General features: G+C 42.9%; 1 protein-coding gene across 1 annotated transcript in view; it reads right to left on the bottom strand.

Annotated features, from left to right (window-relative positions):
• galntl6 (polypeptide N-acetylgalactosaminyltransferase like 6) overlaps positions 1 to 25,809 on the bottom strand; it is an 832,913-nt gene that overhangs the window by 791,004 nt on the left and 16,100 nt on the right. The window contains exon 3 of the mRNA XM_060833907.1: positions 2,591 to 2,729. Coding sequence (XP_060689890.1) covers positions 2,591 to 2,729 — 139 coding nt within the window. The remainder of the gene's footprint in view (positions 1 to 2,590; positions 2,730 to 25,809) is intronic.

Below are 25,809 nucleotides of genomic sequence, written 5' to 3'. Positions count from 1 at the left end.
GATCCCTCTATTCCTCTGAGCTACCCTGTGTCCTGCCTTTTATTAAATACTCCCATATCTTGTTTCTTCTTCAAAAGTGCATCACCTTGCACTTATCAGGGTTGAATACCATCTGCTACTGGTCTGTCCATTTGACCAACCCATCTGTACCTTCCTGAAACTTACAACCACCTTCTTCACTATTGATCGCCTTTCCAATCTTAGTATCATTTGCAAACTTGCTTCACATTCCCTAACATTTTCATCTATATCATTTAAGTATATATCAAACAATGAAGATCTCAGTACTCATCCCTGTGGGCACACTGCTGGACACCGGCCTCTAGTCACTTGAACAACCTTCCACTTTGTTTCCAGTTTCTGATCCATCTCACCAAGTTGCATGAATTCTATGTGTTTTAACCTTCACAATCAGTTTCCCATGTGGCACCTTGTCAAAAGCTTTAGTAAATTCCATATAAACTACATCAACTGAACCTCCCTCATCCACACACTTGATCACACTTTTGAAAAATTCTAATAAATTTGTTAGGCATGACCTCCCTCTGACAAAGCCAAGCTGACTACCACTAACTAACCCATGCCTTTCCAAGTGAATATTAATTCTCTCCTTCAGAATTTTTCCCCAATAGTTTCCCGACCGCTGATATTGAGAGGCACCCGCCTGTAATTTCCTGGTTCATCTCGACCATCCTTAAAAAGTGGAACCACATTAGCCATCCTCCAGCCCTCTGGCACTTACCCTGTGGCCAGAGGGGAATTAAAGACTTGTGTCAGAGCCTCTGCAATTTCCTGTATCCCCTCCCACAGCAGCCTGGGATGCAATTTCATCCAGGCCAGGGGATTTGTCCATTTTTAAGCCTGACAGATAATACCTCCCCATTTCCTAGGTCAAAGTGTGCAAGTTCCACAGAGTCCCTTTTCCTGAATTCCATTCCTACATTTTCTTTTTCCATTTAAAACACTTCCATTACCCCGTGGCTTCACAGTTTGCACCTTGATCTGCAATGGGCTGTACTCTTTCCCTGGTTAACCTGTTCCCTTTAATGTATTTTTAGATTACCTTAGGATTCTCCCTAATCTCATTTGCAAGTCCTTTCTCATGCCCCCTTTTTGCTCTGCTAATTTCTTTCTTAAATTCCATCTTGCACTTTCTGTTATTCCTCTCAGATTGCAGCTGAATTTCTCCCTTTGGGCTTGCTCACAGCTTTTCTCTTCTTCCTCATCCAGTCCTGAATTATCCTAGACGTCCAGGGGTCTCTGAACTTACTGCTGCCCTGAAGGGTACATGTTGGACCAATACTGTCCCCAGCTCATTTTGAATGTCCCCCACTGCTCCGATGTAGACTTACCTGCAAGGAGCTGTTTCCATTCAACTGCGGCCAGATTCTGTTTTATATTAACAAAATCTGCCTCCCCCCAAACCCAAGCCATCTTTTGCGGCCAGATTTTTCTTTAACCATAACAAATTTGAACCATACCATCATGTGGTTTCATGTTCCCTCACTGCCACTTCGAACACTTGTCCATCTTCTTTTCCCAGAACCACTGTGCTGTCGCTTGTTGGGCCTCCTATATATTGATACAAAACACTCCCCTGGATACATTTCAAGAAACCCTTCCCTTCTAAACCCTTAATACTATGACTCTCCCAATTTATGTTGGCAAAGTTGAATTCCCCTGGTGTAATTACATGATTAATACTCTTACACAGCTCTATGAACTACATATTTGCTCCTCTACCTCCCATTGACTCTTTGGGAGTCTATAATTCACTCCCAGTAAAGTGGCTGCTCCTTAACATTCCTAAGTTCTATCCACAAAGCTTTGTTTGAGGGTCCATCCAAGGTAGTATCTCTCCTTATTGCAGTAATTGACTCCTTAAGTAATAGTGCTACACCACCACCCCTTTCATACCCTCCTCTGTCTGGCCTAAAGATCCAATGCCCTGGAATGCTGAGTTGCCAGTCCTGCCCTTCCCTCAATCCTGTTTCTGTCATGGCAGCAATATCACACTTCCACAATTCACGTCTTTAACTCATGAATCTTACCTATTATACTCCTCTCATTAAAGACCAGCCAGCCTCGCCTTACTCTCCTGACACTGAACATGGCTGAACCATCTCTGATCTGCTTCTTTTGCTGTAGCATGACGTGCCTCTGTGTCATTGATATTCTGTGTCACTCTCCCCTCCCAGATAAGGTCAAACTCCTCTCAACAGCATGAGCAAACCTATCCCGAAGGATGTTGATCCCGATGTGGTTTAGGTGCAGACCATCCTGTTTGTACACACCCCACCTTCCCCAAAAACTGTACCAATGATCCAGGAATCTAAAACCCTTCCTCTTGCACCAACTCATGAGCCATGTCTTCATCTCTTCTATTTTCCTATTTCTAAACTGGCCACTATGTGTCAGTGGGACTAATCCTGAGATTACAACATTGGTCCTGCCTTTTAATCTACCGCTTAGCTCCCTGAATTCTTGATGTAAGACCTCATTTCTCACTTTGCCCATATCACTGGTGCCAATGTAAACCATGACTTCAAACTCATCACCCTCCCTCGGATATTTCCTTCATTGCACTTACTTTGGATGTCGGATGTCAGGCAGTGAGCGGTCCAGGGCAATGCTGTTGCTCACATAAATGTTGAAACCGTTTTCCCTGTACGCTGAGTCAGACTGATCCTCCTCCATCAGTGGGTAAGGCTTCCCATGTTCACCCTTTCCTGCAACAAAGATGGAGATCACCAGTCTGTGCTTGACAAATTGCTCCCTGACTGAGATTCTGCTTTTCAAGCAACCTTTATGGAACAGTGAGCTGGGGAAGGTAACAGATGCTGCACAGGCTTGTGACAGGATCCCCTCGATTTCCTGTGGATGCTGCTGTCTGAATAGACCTTGGAGGGCAGAATCAGCCCTCTGATAGCCAGCAATGGCAATACCTTGCACTGATATGGCAAATGACGATATTGTAAAACATCCCAAGGCTAACCAAAGGAGGACCATGGAATTCTCTGCCACAGAAAGTGGTGAGCAAGCAAGAGGCTGGAAGAACATAGCAAGCTAGGTAGCTTCAGGAGGTGGAGAAATCAACGTTTCGGGTTTAATCCTCCTTGAAGGGTTGTACCTGAAACACTGACTCCACCACCTCCTGATGCTGACTGGCTTGTTGTGTTCTTCCAGCCTCCTGCTTGTCTACCTTGGAATCCAGCATTTGCAGTTTTTTAGTCTCTAACAGAAGGCTGTTGAGCCCAACACATTGAATGTTTTCAAGAAGAAGTAAGACATCGTTCTTTGGGCTGAAGGAAACAAAGGGTCCCGGGAGAAGGCATGAACACTATGCTGAGTTGGATGATCACCCATGATCATTTTGAATGGGGTAGCCAGCTGAAAGGCCTGCAATTGCTCCTATTATCAATGTTGATATCTTTGGAATGCTTGACCCCAGGTGACTGTGGAGGGTCAGTCCTGTCAAGACAGAGATTGATAGATTTCTAGATATTAAACACATCAAAAAATATTGGAATAGTGCAGGAAAGTAGTATTAAAGTAGATGATGGGAAGGATTGAGCAGTTGAGGCCTATACTCACTAAAGTTTAGTGGAATGAGAAGAGATAGATTCTCGACCAGTCAGGAAATCAAAGGTTATGGGAAAAGGGCAGGAAAATGGGGAATGTCAGATCAGCTACAAACCTATTGCATAGCAGAGCAGGTTTAATAGGCCGAATGGCCTACTCCTGTTCCTATATTTATACAGGAATACCAGAGTAGGCCATAGGAGCTGGTGGCACAGTGGCTCAGTGGTTAGCACTGCTGCCTCATAGCACCAGGGACCCAGGTTTGATTCCAGCCTTGGGTGCTAATCTGTGTGGAGTTTGCACGTTCTCCCTGTATCTGTGTGGATTTCCTCCCACAGTCCAAAGATGTGCAGGTCAGGCGAATTGGCCATGCTAAATTGTCTATAGTGTTCGGTACATTAGTCAGAGGGAAAATGGGTCTGGGTGGGTTACTCTTCAGAGGGTCAGTGTGGACTTGTGGGGCCAAAGGGCCTGTTTCTACACTGTAAGGAATCTAATCTTATAGTCTATTTACATCTTATTTATTAAATGCAAAAATGGATTGGCAAAGTAGATGTAGAGAGGATGTTTCCCTTTGTGGAACAATCTGGAATAAGAGGTCATGGCTTCAGGTAAGATCGAGATGAGGGGAAATTACTTCTCTCAAAGGGTCATGAATCTATGGAATTCATTTCTCCAGAGAGTGGTAGATGCCAGGACACTGGACAAATTCAGGGAAGGGATAGAAGGATTTCTAATCAGTACTGGGTTAATGGGTTGTGGGGAATGGGGAGGAAAGTGGCGTTGAGGCTGAGAGGAGATCTGTCATGATCGTAATAAATGGTGGATCAGATTCAAGGGGCTGAGTGGCCTACTGTTACTCCTCGTTCTTATGCTCTTATGGAGGCAACCTTTTCCAACATCTTAAATACTTAAATGAAAAACTAGATCCAGCAGCTGGGCCATCATTGTGATGGAGTTGCAAAGTGTGGTGCTGGAGAAACACAGCAGTCAGACAGCATCCGAGGAGCAGGAGAGTCGATGTTTCGGGCATCAGCCCTTCATCAGGAATGCCTGAAACGTCAACTCTCCTGCTCCGCCGATGCTGCCAGACCTGCTGTGCTTTTCCAGTGCCACACTTTCGACTCTGACTGTCCAACATCTGCAGTCCTCACTTTCCTTCATCATTGTAAGGGAGTATGGGGTGGGCTGGGAAGCCCCTCCACAGACTGATCTATCATTGCATGTGGAGCCTGGAAGTTGCAGAGGCCCTTCAAGCCTTTTTGGAGTGCTAGCTCCATGGTGAGAGACCTGGAGGTTGTTCCTAGGCAGTTGGCCCTGTCCCAGAGGCCTCAGATGGTATCCAGGGATGTGCAGGCTAGGTGAGTAAGCCATGGTAAATGTGGGGTTATGGGAATAGGGTGGGATGCTGTTTGGAGGGTCGGTGCAGACTCGATGGAGTGAATGACCTCTTTATGTTTCTAATATGTCAACTAGGAAATTCTATTCTGTCTCCAACAACATGCACCGAGTGGTTATTAACCCATCCTATTGGCTGCCTGGCGCTAACAGTGGGTAGATAACTCTTCTGCTCACCCTTCATCCACACCCTTATTCCTACTCCAGGAAACTAGCTCAATGACAGGATGGGTCGGGGGGCGGGGTGTGGGTAGGGATGGCTATCGATGGTGCGTGGTACAAAGTCAGCAAAAAGGGTGAGTGGTGTAAATTTTCCCACCTGTTTGCCTCATGCTTGACCTCCTTTGTGACTAAATGGGTCCAATTTAACGGTATTCCTGCCTTCACTGGATGTCGCTGACCATGTATTACCTATCTCTCTATGCCTTGAAAAGATGATGGTGCGCTGCCTCCTTGAACTGCTGCAGTCCTTGTGGGGTTGGGACACCTGCGGTGTGAGCAGGAAGGGAATTCCAGGTTCTCAACTTGTGGACAGTGTAGGAATGGCGGTACACGTACTGCATGGTTAGTGAGGAGCACAGTCAGTATAGGATTGCAGCAGAGTAAGACAAAGTCTGAGTGAGTCACTGAAGAACTGATATTGAATATTTGGTTCAAAGTTGAAACTGAAAGCAAAAAGGAGCAGGGGTGTTTTTACTAAGGTCCATTGCAGGAAAGAAACTCTCCAGAATGAGAGGTAAGTGGAAGTAGATGAAAGGTGGCGATCGAAAGTTCTATCCGTAGTGAGAGAAATGTCATAAATCTCTGAGCAATGAGTGTGCAGGGAAGAAGTTGATCAGTGACTGGTGAAGATTTCCAATTACAGTCCTTAAAATTAACATCTTCAGTTTATGACTACAAAGCATAGATAGAGGATTAGCTAACAAACAGAAGACAGCGTGTTAGGATAAGAGGACACTTTCAGGATAATGGTTGAGAGTGTAGTGCTGGAAAAGCGCAGCAGGTCAGGCAGCATCTGAGGAGCAGAAAATCAATGTTTCGGGCATAAGCCCTTCAGGAAGGTGAAGGGCTTATGCTCAAAACGTTGATTCTCCTGCTCCTCGGAGGCTGCCTGACCTGCTGTGCTTTTCCAGCACCACACTCTTGACTCTGATCTCCAGCATCTGAAGACTTCACTTTCTCCTATTTTCAGGATGACAGCCTGTAATGAGTTCAGTGCCATAGGGATGAGTGCTGGGGCCACAATTATTTACAATATACACGAACGACTTGGATGAGGGAAGTGAACGGACTGTCGCCACATTTGTCAATGACACAAAAATAGGTGGGAAGGCAAGTGGTGAGACTGACATAATGAGTCTGCAGAGGGACACACACAGGTTAAGCGATGGGGAAAACTTGACACACGGAGTACAATATGAGATGATGCACTTTTGCAGGAAGAATAGAGGTGCTGAATATCAATTAAATGGAGATTAATGAATCAAAATCAATTATAATGTGATTGAATGGTGGAGTAGAATCATTGGGCTGAATGGCCTACTTCTATAACTACATCCTCTGCTCTCTTTTGCTCACTCCTTTTTTTCTTTTCTTCCCCCTTTCGTCTTTCTTTTTTGAAAATCTCCCCCACGCCACCATTGTACCCAAAAGGGGTCATCTTATGCTCTTACGGTCTTAATTGGGATTGAGGGACCTGCAGTCAACAGTCCTAATTAAAAATTGTAACTGTGTGCTATGATAAAAAGACTCTCTGCTCTTTGGCTAAGGACAGTCATTTGAGATCAAGAAGGTTCTTGATAGAATTGTCCTTACAGATAAGGATTGCTAATTGAAGCCAACTCCCATCACTTCCTGTCCCAAATTTTGGAGCCTTTCTCCCATTCAACTACTTTTGCTAATAGCAAAGAAAGAGGTTTTGTTTTGGTTCTATTTTAATGTCCTCAGCATTTCCTGCCTGTTATTTGAAGTAAATACATTCGAAAAACTTGGAACACCAAAGGAATTGGAAATCTGATTTTACACTGCCTGGCATGAAGCTAAACTTATACAAAGATAAACATCTCTCCCGTACGTCTGTGTTGGAAAGGATGTCAAAGCTTTAGCCTCAGCTTTAAGTCTGAATTCTGATCTCTTGTCACGGCTGACCAATCATTGACCTACAATACATTTCTCAAGCTCATTGATTCAGAAAAGAAAATTTTTTTCATATAGAGTCATTGAGTCATACAAAACAGCAACAGATCCTTCAGTCCAACTAGTCCGTGCTAACCATATTCCCAAACTAAACTAGCCTCACCTATCTGTGCCTGGCCCATCTCCCTCCCAAACTTTCCTATTCATGTACTTATCTAACTGTCTTTTTAAACACTGTGACTGTACCCGCACCCACCATTTCCCTGGAAGTTCATTCCACACATGAACCACTCTCTGCGTGATAAAATTGCCCCCCCATGTCTTTTTAAAATATTTATCCTCTCACCTTAACATGCCCCTCAGTCTTGAAATCCCCCAACCTGTGGAGAAGACACCTGCCATTCACTTTATCGACATCCCTCAATATTTTATAAACCTCAAAATGAGCACCATCAACTTCCCATGCTCCAGTGAAGAAAGCCCCAGCCTATCCAGCCTCTCTCCTTATAACTCAAACCTTCCATTCCTTTCAACTTCCTGGCAAATCACTTCTGAACCTTCTCAACCTCGATAATATCCTTCCTAGAACAGGGAAGCCAGACAGAATGCAGCACTCCAGCAGAAACTTCACCAATATCTAGCACAAACTGAACATGATTTCCCAACTCAGACACTCAAAGGTCCAAGTAATGAAGGCAGGCATGGTTAAAGCCTTCTTCACCATCCTGTCTACATATGACAAAAACTTTATGTAGCTCCAATCACAACCACAGGACATCCTGAAATGCTTCGCAGTCAATGAAGCTTTACAGTGTAGCTGTGTAGCCACTGTCATCATCCAGGAAATAGAACTCTTGGATTGAGTACAACAAACTCCCAGAAACAACAATGATCAGACAATCTCTCTTTTTCGCTTATTTCGATTGAGGGAATAAAAGATATTGGTCAGGACACTAGAGAGAATCCTCTATTCTACAAATAGAGACATAGGAACTTTCATATCCATTGGAAAATTTCACCATCTCACTCAAAAGATAGTGCCTCTAATAGTACAGAGGAGTCAGCCATGATTCTTGCAGTCAAGCACAGCAGACAAATGTATGATGAAGGAGCTGGCCCACGAGCCAGCTCCAATACTAAATAAGATCATGGTTATTTTGATGGTAACCTCAATTCCCCATTCCATCTTAATCCAATTATATTCCACTTCCTTGTTCGTAAAAATCTGTCTAACCTTGCCATAAAAATATTCAAAGATAGTGTATCCACAGCCTTTTGAGGGACAGATTTCCAAAGATGACTATCTGTGAGAAAGAAAAGGTTGGCCTCATCACTGTCTTGAATGGACAATGCTTATTTTTAAATGGTGATTCACAGTTCTAGAGTCTTCCCCTTTGTCCTCATGATGTTACATGTTTCAATCAAGTTGCACCTTATCTTCTAAACTCTTAGCTGAGCCTGTCCAAACATTCCTCATAAGCAACACACTCAGCTCATGTATTTATCTTGTGAACTTTCTTTAAACTTTCCAATGCATCTACAGCCTTCCTTATACCAGCGGAGACCAATGGAGAACAAGGAAGTAAGGTTCAGTTTAAGACATGGCAGCTCAGGTTGGTCGAGTGGAAAGTGTGACTGATAATAGGTGCAATGAGATCCAAGAAGACATATGTACAGAATGTGCTTTCAGGGGCAGAAACTTGGAGACACTTTCATACATTATGAACTTAAGTGTTAGATGGATAGCAAGTTTAGAGAGGGGGTCCTGCTGCAGCCTAAGGGACTGGAGGAAGAAAGGGAATGGGTGACCACTGGGCAACCCAAGACAAACAGGCAGGTAGTCAGGAATCTCCTGGGGCCCCACTCAAAGATCAGTTTGGGATCTGATGGGGACATTGGTTGCTCAGGACAGTGCAGTAGAAACTGAGCATCTGTCTTCATGAGCAGCCCAACTGCATGGGAGGGAAGGAAGAGGAAAGAAAGAACAAAAGTGACCGTGGACTCATTAGTTAAGGGAACAGACAAGTGTGTCCTTAGATGAGACTCCAGGATGGTAATGTTGACTCCATGGTGTTAGAATTGAAGAGTGACTATAGGATCTCCCCCGGGGCAAAGTGAACAGTCAGAGGTCATGGTCCACGTTGGTACCAATGAGTTAGGTAGGAAGGAGGAAGTGGTCCTGCAATCAGAGTTTGGAGAGCTACATTTGGAATACTGCATTCAATTCTGGATAGGCACAGATAGGGTGGACAGTCAAAGTCTTTTCTTAGGGGTGGGGAGTCATAAGTTTAAGGTGAGAGAGGAAACATTTAAAAGGTCCTAAGGGACAACATTTTCATGCAGTGGTCCATTTATGGAATGAGCTGCCTAAGGAAGTGGTGGAGGCTGGCACAATTATAACATTTAAAAGGTATTTGGAAGGGTATATGAACAGGAAGGTTTATGGGGATATGGGCTAAATGCTGACAAATGGGACGAGATTAATTTTGGATATTTGGTACCGAAGAGTCTGTTTCCATGCTGTATACCTCTATGACTCTAAGGAGAAAGTTAGCAACTAAATCTGTAATCTTCCGATTACTTTTGTGTCACATGAAAGTAAGTCCAGAAGTAGGATACAGCAGTGTGGCTGGAAAGATGGCACAGTGCATTGGATTCTTAGGACACTGGGAGTGGCTCTGGGAAGATGTCGTCTGTACAAACTGGACAGGTTGGACCTGACCAGAGTTGAGGTCCTTGAGAAACGTTTTAAGTAGGAGTGCTTTGAACTGTTGCAGACATCTGTCTTATCCTTCTATTTCTGTTCTCACTTGCACTTGGCAGTGGGAGTAATCCAGAGATTAATGCATTTAAGATGCTATTTGTCAATTTTCTGCCTATCTCCCAAAATTATAATTAAGGGATTCACCTAGCCATGGTCTTGGTGAAAAGGTGCTGTAATTGGGAGGAAAGAATGGGTGGTGGAAACCATTACCCAAAGGAAAGAAATGTCAGTAAGGTTAAGGGATAGTAGACAGTGACGGAAATCTTAATGCATTGAGGCTAATGAGGTTAATGAGAGAAGGGGAAAAAGGAAAGTCAAATTTAACGTACATCGAAGTATTCGCTGTCATATTTCCTACCTGAAAACTTTGACTACACTACAAAAGTACTGCATTTGTTTGAAAATACTCCAGGGATTTCCTGATGTTGTGACCAGCTGAACACAACCACAAATCTTAATTTTTTATTTGTGTACACGTACTCAGACCAGATTCACATTATGAATGGGCGATGTTGCCCTTCATGGGGACCTCTAAATTTCCCCTCAGCTTAATTTCTTTTCTTGGTTTTGACTTGCACTCGGATTCTGATTTATTGATATAATAAAAAAATCAAGAACTTATGGAAACACAGACTGAACGTTGGTGTGTTGAGAAAAAACGAGCTGACTGTTCAATCTGTCAAGTTAATTCCTCCGAAACACCAGGTGAAATCTGTTCTCTTTTAGATCCAATTTGTCAAAATTAACTTTGTACCATCGGAAAGCACTGAGAATACTACTGCAGTTTATCTGACCAACAGAATACCCAATTCACCACCTGTATCTATCAATTTTACCAGTTCAATTCCCTCTTCAAATTACTGATGTTGTCAGCCACAATATCGCCTCCCTATACAATGTGTTCCAAATATTCATCAGCCCTTATGCAAGATTATTTCAACCGTTCATTTTTCCCCGCTATATCTCTGTAATCTCCTCCAGTTCTACAAAGCAGAAATATTGGTGCTCAACTGATTCTGCTCTCTTGAGCATTTGTGATTCACATTGCTCCAACATTTGCTATCTTATCATTAGCTGTCTAACTCTAACACTTTGGAATTCCCTGCTGAAACTTGGTCAAAATGCCATTCACTTCGAGAACATTGCTTGATGAGCTACAGCAGTTCCTGGCTAAGTAACACTTTAACTTTAAACTTTTCACTCATTATGTTTGTGCGACTATTTATTCCATGTTCTACTGCTAAATTTCAAACCAAGCATGTTTGTGCATCAGTAAAGTGATGGAAGGTGTCATCGACAGTGTGGTCAGGCAGCACCAATCAACCCCACCGCCCCGTAGATGAACATTTCAACTCCCCCTCCCATTCTGCCAAAGACATGCAGGTCCTGGCCTCCTCCATCGCCACTCCCTCACCATCCGACGTCTGGAGGAAGAACTTCTCATCTTCTACCTGGGGACCCTCCAACCCGATGGCATCAATGTGGACTTCACCAGTTTCCTCATTTTCCCTCACTCCCACCTCAGCCCCGTTCCAACCTGCCAGCTCAGCACTGTCCTCGTGACTTGGCCTACCTGTCAATCTTCCTTCCCACCTATCCACTCCACTCTCCTCTCCGACCTATCACCTTTACCCCACTTCCATTCACCTAGTGCACTCTCAGCCAACTTCTCCCCAGCTTCAACCCCCTCACATTTATTCCTCCACCCCCGAAGCTCCCAGCCTCATTCCCGATGAAGGGCTTTTGCCCAAAACATTGATTTTCCTGCTCCTCGGATGCTGCCTGACCTGCAGTGCTTTTCCAGCACCACTCTAATCTTGACTCAGTACCTGCTCAGCAATAACCTGCTCAGTGAAAGCATGTTTGGGTTCCATCAGGGCCACTCAGCTCGTGACCTCATTACACTCTTGATTCAAACATGGACAAAAGAGCTAAATTCCAAAGGTGAGGTGAGAGTGACAGCCCTTGATATTGAGACCATATTTGACCGAGTGTGGTATCAAGGGGCCCTAGCAAAACTAGAATCAGTGGTTGACAGGGGTCAAACTCTCTGTTGGTTGTAGTCATACCTGGCAAATTGGCATATGATTATAATTGTTGGACGTTAGTCATCGGTTTCAGGATATCTCTGCAGGAGGTCCTTAGAATAGCATCCTAGCTCTAACCATCTTCAGCTGATTCATCAGTGACCTTCCCTCCATCATAAGGTCAGAAGTGGGGATGTTCTCTGATGCACAATATTCAGAGTCATTCCCGACTCTGTAGATACTGAAGCAGTCTTTGTCCAAATGCAACAAGATCGGGATAATGCCCAGGCTTGGCCTGAGAAGTGGCAAGTAATATTCTTGCCACACAAATGCCAGACAATGACCATCTCCAATAAGAGGGTAAAAACAAGGACTGAAGATACTGGAAACCAGAATCAGGAGTGTGATAGAATACTCCCCACATGCCTGGATGAATGCAGCTCCAACAACACTCAAGAAGCTTGACACCATCCAGGAGCCTGTTTGATTAGCACTGCATCCACAAGCATCCACTCCCTCCACCACTGATGCTCAGTAGCAGCAGCGTGTACTCTCTCCAAAAGGCACTGCATAAATTCATTGAAGATGCTTCAATAGCACTTTCCAAACCCACAAACACTTCCATCTGAAAGGACAAGGGCAACAGAAACATGCGAACATCACCCTCTGCAAATTCCCCTCCAAGCCACTCGCTATCCTGACTTGGAAATATATCACTGTTCCTTCCTGGAATTCCCTCCCTAAAGGGCATTGTGGATCTATCTAAAGCATAGGGACTGCATCGGTTCAAGAAGGCAGCTCACCACCACCTTTTCAAGGGTATGAAGGGATGTGCAATAAATGTTGGCCCAGCCAGTAACATCTACTTCCCATGAGTGAATTTAAAAAAAATACAGTTCAAAAGGGTTATTGAAGAACAGCTCCAGGGACATAGCCAATTGTAGTTTGGTAAAGACGAAGATAAACTCCATTTTGAAAAAATGTTATTAAACCGCGCTGATGGGGAACAAACTGAAAGCCATTAGCTCTATGCAGTCAGAACTCAGGAAGACATTCCAAGAGTCTGTAATAATACAGTTGGTGTTCGGTAACAGGTGAGGAGCAGTTGGATTGTTCTGTGTAGTCAGATCTTAGGAAGAAATTCCCATGTGTAGCTAAACATTGGAATCAGAGCTCAGGAAATGCCTTGGCAATGTAGGCACGAAGAACAAACCATGTTCCATTAATAGTTCAATGCAGATGCAAGCAAGGGCGAGTATTCCCGTTGTGGAGTTGTCAAGAGTGTGGTGCTGGAAAAGCACAGGTCAGGCAGCATCCGAGGAGCAGGAGAATCAACGTTTCAGGCATAAGCTCTTCATTGTGCAGCTGAACTAGGTTAGAGCTCAGGAATAAAACACAGTGGCAGTATCAGTTTGTTGAAGCCAGCTGTCTGAAAAATAAATGCTGGATTGTGCCTGCGAGTGAATACTGGAGCGTAGTTTTCAGCATTAGGTGAGAGTAATCCCAGGAAAGGAACATGAGGCCCCAGAATATACATAAGCATTGTCCATGACCAAGCAGCTCCAGAGAATGATTCAAAGTTAGGTCATCAAAAGTGAACAACTGAAATTCCTCATGACGTTTCAATGAGAATTAATGACCCACAATGTTACTGACACTGTCTGCTAGAATGGGGCAGATTATTGAGAAATCCATGGGATCTGTTGCTATGGCAATTATATTTTGATGTGTCACATGGCATGGCTGACCATTGTTTGTCTAGTTTGTGTATTTGCCTCATATTAATGTTGTTAGAATTTAAGTTATTCATATCATTGCACAGTCTAAACCCTTTTTGTCAACCATTTTCTGAAGAATGTGTTGCTGGAAAAGCGCAGCAGGTCAGGCAGCATCCAAGGAGCAGGAGAATCGACGTTTTGGGCATAAGCCCTTCTTCAGGAAAGAAGGTTGTCAACCATTTTCCCTTAGTGTAAAAAATGAGGTCTGCAGATGCTGGAGATCACAGCTGAAAATGTGTTGCTGGTCAAAGCACAGCAGGCCAGGCAGCATCTCAGGAATAGAGAATTCGACGTTTCGAGCTTAAGCCCTGATGAAGGGCTTATGCTCGAAACGTCGAATTCTCTATTCCTGAGATGCTGCCTGGCCTGCTGTGCTTTGACCAGCAACACATTTTCAACCATTTTCCCTTGCTTGTTTGAGTATACTTTATTTGTGATATACTTACTATACCTGTAGAGTAAACCAGATACATGCTGAAACCTATATAAATAGCTGTATTGTCATCCTGGTTAAACTAACTAATCTGGTTAAACTAACTATTTCACTAATGTCCTATAGGCAGGGAAACTGCATTCCTTACCTGGTCTGGCCTACATGTGTGACACCAAAACAACAGCAACGTGGTTAACTTATAACTGCCCTATGGGCAATTAGGAAGGGCCTACTGAACAACGCCCTCATCTCATTAATGAATTAAAAAAAACACAACATTTCTTGTGACCAGTGAAGGATTGGGACAAGAAATGATCCTTCAACCTCAGTTGTAACAATATTCATGGTGGAAACTCAGCTAATGGTGTTCTTTCAAATAATACATCCACAGGCACGACTGTCCCAACATAAAATATTATGTTCTACAGAACTTCAGAGATAAGAATCATTGGATCAGGCAGGATGGTTCCAGATTTGGTGTATTAGTTTTCTTAATTGATACTCCAGGAACATTTGAAACAGACATTTTGCTCTCTTGGACTTGTTCAGCAGCCCAATTGGATCGTGACTCATCTCCACCTTTACTTTATCTGCCAGCCTATGATTATATCCCTTGATACCTCTTATCTGAAAGAAGCATCAATCTCCGTCTTGAAAGTTCCAATTGTCTCCTGCAGCCTCAGACTTTCGCGTGGACAGAAATGCTTGAGCGTTTCTTAAAATAAATACCCATTTCGTCAAAATGTTGTGTCTTGCATACATCAGGATAATTCATAAGAAATGCCAGTGTAAAGGGAAAACAACATTTATCTTATATTAGTGTATAAAGGTATATCATTAGCATTTCTTGCAAACTGTCCTGATGAAAGATCTAAAATGTTGACAACATGCATCTTCTTTCTACAATAGCCAAATTCTACACTATTACATTACTACAAGAGTAGTTAGATGGTTACTTCTCATGAGCACAGGCTCGATGATCTAAAAGGTCTTTTTGTCTGTGTTATAAATCTATATGACTCAATACATATCTAAAACATTTTATTTCCAGACTGACCAGCTTCCTGCATCTTCTGGTTTTGCAGATAGAGGAAGAGGATCAGTCATGAGAGGCCATGGAATTATACTCACTGGCAGAAGAAGTGTATGGGAAATGGGGAGATTAGTTTTTCAGATAGAGAATTGCTAATGTTTAGAAGGCATCACCTGAGAGGATGACAGAAACAAATGCCTTTGAAAGTTTCAACCTGCAGTTCAACTTTGGACTGTATCTAAAGAATAGCAGGGAATGACCAAAATAATTCTTCAGGAGAAATGAATTAGAACATGAAGAACAGCTAGCTGAGAATGTGAGAAAAAAAAACAAGATGAATTTTTACGGATACTTAAAAAAGGGAAAAGAGTAAGTAAATCATGGCTCTGTAGCTGACAAGTCCCTGGGCTCAGATGGTCTTCATCCTAAGGTTTTATAAGAGATGAATAATTAATTAAATGATGGAAAGATTCCATCAGATGGAAATTTTAACTCTGCTATTCAAGGAAGAAAACAGGACTATCAGCTTGATGTTTGTCATGGGGAAAGCATTAACCCTGATTATTAAAGAGATTATAGATGGATATTGGAAAACATCAATGTAATGAGGAAGAATAAGGTTTGGGCTAGTTTAGTGTATGGGCAGTAATGGGACCTGCCATGTCCAATATTACCATTAGCAGGGATCATAACAGTAGGAAACTATGTTGTGAAGAGCACATGAGGTCAAAGATCAATATAAATCGGTTCATTAAGTGAGCTAAAATCTGGCAAATCAAAGCTTTTCACTTATACTTTGGCACATGTGACAATAAATAAATCAAACCAAATGATATGGGAAAATGTGAAGTTGTTCACTTTGTCATGAAGTGTGGAAAAGCAGAGTTTTAATTAATTGAAAAATAGTGACAGAATCTAAAGGTGCAGAGGGATTGAGGTGTTCTAGTGCATGACTCTTAAAAGTTTAGAATACAAGCACAGCACACAATCAAGAATCCTCTTTCTTGCAACAGAACTGAATGTCGAAGTACTTATGTTGTGCTTCATAGGACATTGGTGAGAACCAGGTAATGCATTTTGGGAAGTCTAAGGAGGGAAGGATTTACACAATGATTGGTAGGTCCCTAGGAGTACTGTGAAACAAGGGAATCTTGGTGTACAAGTCCATTGATTCCTGAAGGTGTCATTACAAGTTAGCAGAGCGGTGGGGAAAGCATGTGAGGTGCTGGTCTTCATTAGCTGGGGCATAGAAGATAGGAAGAGGGAACTCTCATTGCAACTTTATAGATTATTGGTTAGGCTGTAGATAGAACATTGCGTGCAGTTCTGATTCCCACACTGATTTCAAGAGGATGTGATTGCATTAGAGGGGGTGCAGAGGAGATTCACCAGGATGTTGCCTGGGATGGAAAGTGTTGGTTATGAGGAGAGACTGGATAGTCTGGGTTTGTTTGTCCTGGAACAGAGGAGGCTTGTGAGAAGTCTGATAGAGGCATAAAAAAAATTATGAGAGGCATAAATCTTTTCCCTACAGTAGAAATGTCCAAGACCAGAGGGCATAATTTTAAGGTGACGTTTAAAGGGAATCTTGAGGAAATATTTTTTTCACCCAGAGGGTGGTAGACACATGGAACATACTGCCTGAGAGGTTGGTGGAGATAGATATTCTCACATTTAAGAAGCATCTGGATGAGCACTTGAAAGGCTGGAACATAAAAGGTAATAGAGTGCAGGTAGATTGGATTAATGTAGTTTGGTGTTTGTTGGTTGGCATGGACATTGTGGGCGGAAATGCCTGTTTTTATGCTTCATGAATCTATGGTACATGGTACATCTCAAATATCGCACGCATTCTTTTAACAATATACTGAAGGTACTTCAGAAGACATTTAAAGAATTGATGCCTTATGAGGAAAGATTGAACAGGGCTGGATGCATTTCCACTACAGTTTAGAACAGTGAAGAGTAGCTTGATTAAAGTGTATAAGATCCTGAACAGTCTTAGCCATGTGCATATAGAAGGAAACAAGAACAGAAATTATTGGAAAAACTCAGCTGGGTCTGGCAGCATCTGTGAAGAGGAATCAGTGTTAATCTTTCGGGTCTGATGACCCTTCCTTAGAACTGATGGTAGTTAGGGAAATGTTGGTTTATATGTGGATAGGGTGGACAGAGGGGTAAGGAGTAAGCAATAGGTGGGGATAGAGCTCAAAGAGAGAGAGAACAGTTGAACAGACAAAGCCATGGATAACAATCCAGCTAGGAGGATGAATAGCTATTAAAGGGGACTGTTAGTGGCTCACAATGGTCTACTATTACACAGAGCCCATTATTAGTCACTAACAGTCCCCATTAACCCTCCCAGCCAGATCGTTATCCACTCCTTTGTCTGTGCAACTGATTTTCTCTCTCTTTGGGCTCTATCCCTACCTATCATTTACTCCTTATTCCCCCCACCCCCATCCTATCTTCTGTACAAAAACTGACATTCTCCTAGCTACCATCAACATTGAGGAAGGGTCACCGGACCCGAAACGTTAATTCCAATTTCTCTCCACAAATGCTGCCAGACTTGCTCAGCCTTTCCAGCGATTTCTGATTGTGTTTCAGATTTGCAGCATCCACAGTTCTTTCAGTTTTTATTTTACAAGTGGAAAGATGTTTTCTTTTGTGGGTGAGTTCAGAGCCATGGTGCACTGTTTAAAAGCAACGGGTATCATATTCGGATAAAGATGGGATTTATTTTGGTTTTCCACTGGAACTTGCTTCTTCAGAAGCTGTTTGAGACACATCATTGAACATGTATAAGTCCAAGATAAATAACTTGTTGTAAGGGAACCAAATGTGGAATTCAAAATACAAACAGATAGCCATAATCTTACTGAATAGTGAACCAAGATCACAAGGCCAATAGACTTGTTCTGCTCCTAATTGATAAGATTGCATAACACTTACTTTAACAAGTTCAAACACAAAATGTTGGCTGTGGGATTAAATTGGACAGCTCTTTCGTAATGTCAGTACGGATGCAACGGCCAAAGGCCTCCTTTATATGGTGAGGGCATAGTTTCACACAGGAGGCGGATAGTACATACAAACATATGAATTAGGAGGAGTAGGCCATTCGGTCCATCGAGCCTACTGTATCACTCAATAAGGTTAAGGCTGGTGTGGGCACTCCATGTTCCTGCCTGCCCCTAACATCCTTTCAGCCCTTTGTTAATCAAGAATCTATCTAATTTGCCTTCAAAGTACTCGAAGGACAAATGGGTCATTTTCACATTGAATATGCGTATGTGAGAAACATGAGAATGATGAGAATTAGGGTATGTCCGATCAAGGACAGTAGTGGGAGACTGTGTATTGAGTCAGAAGAGATAGGAGAGGTCTTGAATGAATACTTTTCTTCAGCATTTACAAATGAAAGGGACCGTATTGTTGAAGAGGAGTGTATGAAACGGACTAGTAAGCTAGAGGAGATACTTGTTAGGAAGGAAGATGTGTTGGGCATTTTGAAAAACTTGAGGACAGACAAGTCCCCCGGGCCTGACGGAATATATCCTAGGATTATGTGGGAAGCAAGAGAGGAAAGAGCCGTTGGCAATGATCTTTTTGTCTTCACTGTCAACGGGGGTGGTACCAGGGGAGAGGAGAATGGCGAATGTTGTGCCCCTGCTCAAAAAAGGGAATAGGGATAACCCCGGGAATTACAGGCCAGTTAGTCTTACTTCAGTGGTAGGCAAAGTAATGGTTTGGATACTGAGGGATAGGATTTTTGAGTATCTGGAAAGACACTGCTTGATTAGGGACAGCCAGCACGGATTTGTGAGGGGTAGGTCTTGCCTTACAAGTCTTATTGAATTCTTTGAGGAGGTGACCAAGCATGTGAATGAGGGTAGAGCAGTGGATGTAGTGTACATGAATTTTAGTAAGGCATTTGATAAGGTTCCCCATGATAGGCTTATGCGGAAAGTCACGAGGCATGGGATAGTGGGAAATTTGGCCAGTTGGATAGAGAACTGGCTAACTGGTCGAAGTCAGAGAGTGGTAGTAGATGGTAAATATTCAGCCTGGAGCCCAGTTACAAGTGGAGTTCCGCAGGAATCAGTTCTGGGTCCTCTGCTGTTTGTAATTTTATTAATGACTTGGAAGAGGGAGTCAAAGGGTGGGTCGGTAAATTTGCAGATGATACGAAGATAGGTGGAGTTGTGGATAGTGAGAAGGGCTGTTGTCGGCTGCAAAGGGACTTAGATATGATGCAGAGCTGGGCTGAGGAGTGGTAGGTGGAGTTCAACCCTGTCAAGTGTGAGGTTGTCCATTTTGGAAGGACAAATAAGAATGCGGAATACAGGGTTAACGGTAGGGTTCTTAGTAAGGTGGAGGAGCAGAGAGATCTTGGGGTCTATGTTCATAGCTCTTTGAAAGTTGCCACTCAGGTGGATAGAGCTTGTAAGAAGGCCTATGGTGTATTAGCGTTCATTAGCAAAGGGATTGAATTCAAGAGTCGTGAGGTGATATTGCAGCTTTACAGAACCTTGGTAACGCCACATTTGGAGTACTGTGTGCAGTTCTGGTCGCCTCTCTTTAGGAAAGATGTGGAAGCTTTGGAGAAGGTGCAGAGGAGATTTACCAGGCCGTTGCCTGGAATGGAGAATAGGTCGTACGAGGATAGGTTGAGAGTACTAGGCCTTTTCTCATTGGAACGGCGAAGGATGAGGGGTGACTTGATCGAGGTTTATAAAACGATCAGGGGAATAGGTAGAGTAGACAGTCAGAGACTTTTTCTCCGGGTACAACAGAGTGTTACAAGGGGACATAAATTTAAGGTGAAGGGTGGAAGGTATAGGGGGATGTCAGGGGTAGGTTCTTTACTCAGAGAGTGGTGGGGGCATGGAATGTGCTGCCTGTGGGAGTGGCAGAGTCAGAATCATTGGTGACCTTTAAGCAGCAATTGGATAGGTACGTGGATAGGTGCTGAAGCTAGGCCAAATGTTCGGCACAACATCGTGGGCCGAAGGGCCTGTTCTGTGCTGTTTTATGTTCTATATTCTATGTAAGATGTGAGAACTGAGTCCACAGGGATTAGAGCTGGAGTCTCATCTATTTACAATGTATTTCAATTACTCAGATGAATCATAGCAACATAGTATCTCCACAGTGCAGAAAGCAGCCACTCGGCTTATCGAATCTGCATCGACCCTACAAAGAGCCAACCCCCAGGTAACCCACCTTATCCTCACAACCCCTCATTGATTATGACCAATGCACCTAACCTGCACATCTTTGGACTGTGAAAGGAAACCAAAGTACATATTGGAAACCTATGCAGATACGAGGAGAATGTGCAGACTCCACACAGTCAGTCACCCGAGGGTAGAATCAAACCTGTGTCCTTGGTGCTGTGAGGCAGCAGTGCCGACCACTGCTTGTGACGGATTGTTACATTTGCTAAAGCCACAGAGACAGGGAAAAGTAGCTTAATGCTACCAAGGTATTGGGATTCTGGTGTGAGGATTATAAAGTGGGGTTTTGGGTACTGTACTAAGAGTGATTTGGGTTCTGTGCAGAAGCTGTTTTGTTCCTTTATAAATCTATAAAAGAGTGCTTTGGGATTAAAAGATTAATGTTTGTAATAAAATTCCATTTTGCTGTAAAAGTAAGGTCTGCACCATTGTGTGCAACAGGCCACTTTGTTAAAACCAAAACAATCAAAATATGATCTATCGATCCAAGTTCCTGACTGGGATCTCCCTCGTCTGTAATCACATCTGCTGGGATCATAACAACATTAAAACAGTAAGTGGGAATGCCATCCAAATGTCAGTCAAGCACAATCGAATTAAGGATGTTCCAGGCTGTTTCGTTAAAAATGCTATGTGTTTATTTCCTCACTGCCTGTGAACATTCTGTAAGCCGAACACATTGCTTTGTACGTACAAAATATTATGGTTTAAAAAGACTCGATAGTCTGGATATAGAATAGAATTTAAGTTATAATGTCCACGTGTTCAAGTTATTTCAATGCAAACCCCATAGTTTTTAAGCATCGGTAACCTATGCTTGGAGTGTCATCCATAAAGAAATATTGATTATCCCCTGGTTATTATGAGATGGAGGGCATGGGTCAAAAGATGTTTTGGAAATTACTTGTAAACATTCTTTCACATTTAACCTTGTCAAATAAGTTAATAGTTGAGGAGAAGATCTATTGATCTCTTGAGAACAGAGGTCCTTCTGTGACGGTAAAACATGTACATGCCAAAAGTTCACTTTTTAAAGTAGATTTTCTTTCATTATCCTATCAGACATCAGATCAGGAAAGGTACCAGAAAAAAAGCATTGATCACAACCGCATTAATATTGAGTCAAGAGTTGGCAGGTCGTGTGGCAGCTGTAAAAGGCTTTGGACAGGTTGCATTTGGAGTACTTCTGGTTGCTATAATGCAGGCGGTTTGTGGAGGTTTTGGAGAGGGTACAAAAGAGATTTATGTGGAGCTGGAGAAGCACAGCAGGTCAGACAGCATCACAGAAACAGGATGCAGGTGTCAGCCCAAAACGTTGACTTTCCTGCTCCTCTGGTGCTGTCTGACTCACTGTGCTTCTCCAGCTCCACATCTATTGACTCTGGTTTCCAGTATATGCAGTCCTTACTGTCTCCAGGTTTACCAGGTTGTTGCCTGGATTGCAGTGCATTAGCTCTAAGGACACATTTGGATTATTTTCGGTACAGCTTCAGCAGCTGAGGGTTGATCTGACAGAAGTATATAAAATTATGAGAGATAATGATGGTAAGGCGCTTTTATTTTTGTTAGTTCTCACCTTGAGAAGTTTAAAACTATATTATACAGTCCAATGGGCAGTGAGGGTGCAGTTCCAGTTGCCATTTTTGCAAATGTGTCAACCACTCTGAGCCAGAGACCTCCAACAGGTAGCCAAGGATCAGTTATTTGAACTGTATGCATGTAAGCAAAGATAGCAAACACATATTTGCATTTGATTATGCAGCATCTGTCACAGCTCTGCTGGAGTGGAATCAAAAGACAGCTGATAAACTACCTTCCTTTCAAAGTGTAATTGCTGAAGTGACTTGGGAAAGTCAGCCACCATTGTGTGCATAGCAAGATTCCACAAACAGCAATGTTGGCAATTACAGTGACTCTGGCTGAGAGGTAACTATTAGGCAGGATATCAGGGGAAGCTCAGTGGTTCTTCATTGCAATAATGCATGAGAATGTTCAGTTTTTTTTGTGGGACAGAACAGGAGAAAGGAACTTAAAACAATCTTGATCACTAACAGAAAGGTATGAAGAGAACTGAAAGATGGAAGACGGACCAGTCCCCTTCGCCGGAGTGCCTGCATCCTGCGGTGGGAAAGGACGTAATTGCAGAGCTGGTGGATAAATGGGTAATCTTCCAAAATTCTAAAATCCCACCAAAGTCCAAAGTGATTGGAAACATTTAACAAGCAAAGTGGATAAAGGGGACCTTAGTCATAGAGTCATAGAGGCGTACAACACGGAAACAGACCCTTCAGTCCAATTCATCCATGCCAACCAGATATTCCAACCCAATCTAGTCCCGGCCCATATCCCTCCAAACCCTTCCTATTCATACACCCATACCTTTTAAATGTTACAATTGCACTAACCTCCAACACTTCCTTCTGGCAGCCCATGCCACACATGTACCATCCTCTGCCTGAAAAAGTTGCCCCTTAGATCTCTTTTATATCTTTCCCCTCTCAACCTAAACTTATACCCTCTAGTTCTGGACTCCCCGACCCCAGGGAAAAGGCCTTGTCCATTCACCCTATCCATGCCCCTCATGATTTTATAAACCCCTATGAAGTCACCCCTCAGCCTCCAACACTCCATGGAAAACAGCCCTAGCCAATTCAACCTCTCCCGATAGCTCAAATCCTCCAACCCTGGCAACATCCTTGTAAGTCTTTTCTGAACTCTTTCAAGTTTCACAACATCTTTCCAACAGGAAGGAGACAAGAATTGCACGCAATATTCCAACAGTGGCCTCATCAAATACTCCACAATCACCTGATGAAGAAGCAGCACTCTGAAAGCTAGTGCCTCCAAATAAACCTGTTGTGCTATAACCTGGTGTTGTGTGATTTTAACTTTATCCATAAAAGGGTGGAAATAAAGAGATTTGAGGGTGAGGTGTGGGGGTAGCAGTGATGTTGGTGATAGGAGAAGGGACGACACAAGGTGGGGTGTGGTACTGAGTGGGAGGAAGTTTGCATAAAGTATGAATGAATCTATTGCATTAATTGTACAGGTTTGAAAGATGGTGATCATAATACTGGTCTTGGGGTAGCACTGTATTGCACCACTCCTGTGCAGTGTACAAATTCATTTGAGCATGCTGCCATGATATTAGCAGTTGGTAGTGTTCCCAACCCACTCTTCATCAAATCATCAGTATCTTCAAATTTTCCACTGTGAACTAATGTCTAGATCAATTGAAGATTCCCTCTGTTGCTCCGACTGTCCATTCTCACAGCTTTGTGTTAATCTGTAGCCTTCAGTGATGAATTACTCCGCAGTCCCTGTCTCTCTGTTTCGCTTGCCTCTTGAGAAATCCAGCACATAAATCATACGTATCCCGCTGGCGAGACATCCAGCCAGCTATCCCTTCGCCTTGCTGTGTTTTCTAAATCCTCATTGTCCATCAGCTTGACTAATGGCAGAATATTCTCTGCTCTATTGCCCATGCAGTAAATCAGTGTGCTCACTTGTCTATTTTAAACTCTATTGGTGACTCCAGGCCTGATCATTCCTGCCTTCTGTAATTTCGCCCCTATCTGAATGTAACCACCCCACAGGTTTGGTGAAATTGCATTGCTCCGGCCCAGTTACAGCAATCTCAAATTTGATCATATTTAGTTTTGATTGATGCTCAGCTCATCTTTCAGGAATGTCCTCAGCCGTCTTTCGCTCACAGGTCAAATGGATTTGTCTTGACGATTTGATGCCTGCATTTCTTGCAAACAATCCCAGTGTTTTACTCCTAGGTTAACACACCTTCAGCTCTTGACAGTCAACTTGGCTATCTCGCTTCTTCGCAAGGTCAATCAAGCTCAGAGGCGTGAAAAAAAACTACACAGCATCATATTAAAGCACCATCCCTCCATGAAGACTATTTTGGAAAGCTCAATTGTTTAATATTTTCTTTCCCCGAAGCAGGTCTCTCTCTCTCAGGAGGAAAGTGGACATTTCACTTTAAATACTGTGTACAGAAACTCACATGGCTCCTTTGAAAGCATCTTCCATACCTGTGATCTCTACCACCCTGAAGTACCAGGGCAGCTGATGGCAACGTGGGAACCTGGAACCATGGCACCACCTGAAAGTTTCTCTCCAGGACACATGCCTTCCTGACTTGGATCTATATCACCATTCCTTCATTGTTACTTGGTCAGGATCCTGGCACACCCTTCATAGCAGAATTGACAATAGTTACGGTGTCAATACCCCAGCATTCACAGCAATCAAGAAGGTTTAAATGTGACTACTTCCACTTGAATGTAAAGATGTTTTCCTAAAGTGCTTTTGTTGTCAATGGGATCTTGAAGGTCAACCATCTATCTACTGGTCTATAGGACACCATCTTGTGCAAAAGATATAGAGGAAGACATGTGCAGGGAAAGCTTATAGAGTAAAGAGTAGTTACAACGGGGTACTTAGTTATCCTAATATAGCTTAGAAGGGTCATAGAAAAGAAGAGAGAAGAATTTCTAAACCTGCGCATCAGAATTTTCTGCATCATTATGCTTCCGATGGAGTAGGAAGCATTGCTGAGTCTGTGTCTGTATAACAGTGGGAGAAGTAATTCAAGAGTCAGTAGGGGAACATTTCCAGGACAGTGATCTTTGTATCATAATGTTCAAGTTAGCTGTGGGACAGAACAAGGAGAAATCCAAAGTGTCTAATTTGGAGCCAATTTCAATGAGTTGAGACTGCATCTTCTGCAAGTGAATTTGGATCAAAAGCAAAATGGAACAATGGCCTGATGCATATGATATCTGTCACATTGATAATACATGAGGGAGCCAGGCAAACTGCAGAACGTTCAGAGGAAAAGTGTAAAGATAAGCAAGAACAGCAAGAACAATAAAACAGACTATAAGAAGAGAATGTGAGGCAACATAAAAGGGAAGCCTAAAGTCTTCTGTAGTCACATCATAACAAGCTGGTATGCAAGTACATCAAGTAATTGGGTGGACAGGGAAAATACAAACATATGTTGCAAGTAAATTGAGTACAAAAGCTGGAAAATATTGTTATAGCTGTATAGGGCCTAATGAGATCAGAACTCCTGCATACAATTTTGGTGTTCTTACTGAAGAACTAACGGAAACAGGTTAAGAAGTAAGGAATTTCATAAAATCTGTCAAAGTAGGATTCATGGTGAGGGAAGTGACTGGATCACAAGACAACACCTCAATGACAGAAATTGATGGAACAATTAAACAGCTGTGAAAAGGCATAAAGGCGCAAGAATGTGGAAGGAGAGTCATGAAGAGTATGAAGAAGGCAGTTAAGAATCACTTGCATGTTCCTGAATACTACCAAATGCATGTTTCAAAATTACATGAAGGATGAATGGGACATCCAGCAAAGATTGGAGATGTGGGGGACGAT

This window comes from Hemiscyllium ocellatum, chromosome 2 (genome assembly GCF_020745735.1).
Source record: "Hemiscyllium ocellatum isolate sHemOce1 chromosome 2, sHemOce1.pat.X.cur, whole genome shotgun sequence".
Lineage (NCBI taxonomy): Eukaryota > Metazoa > Chordata > Chondrichthyes > Orectolobiformes > Hemiscylliidae > Hemiscyllium > Hemiscyllium ocellatum.
This window is presented reverse-complemented; position numbering and strand designations above follow the sequence as displayed.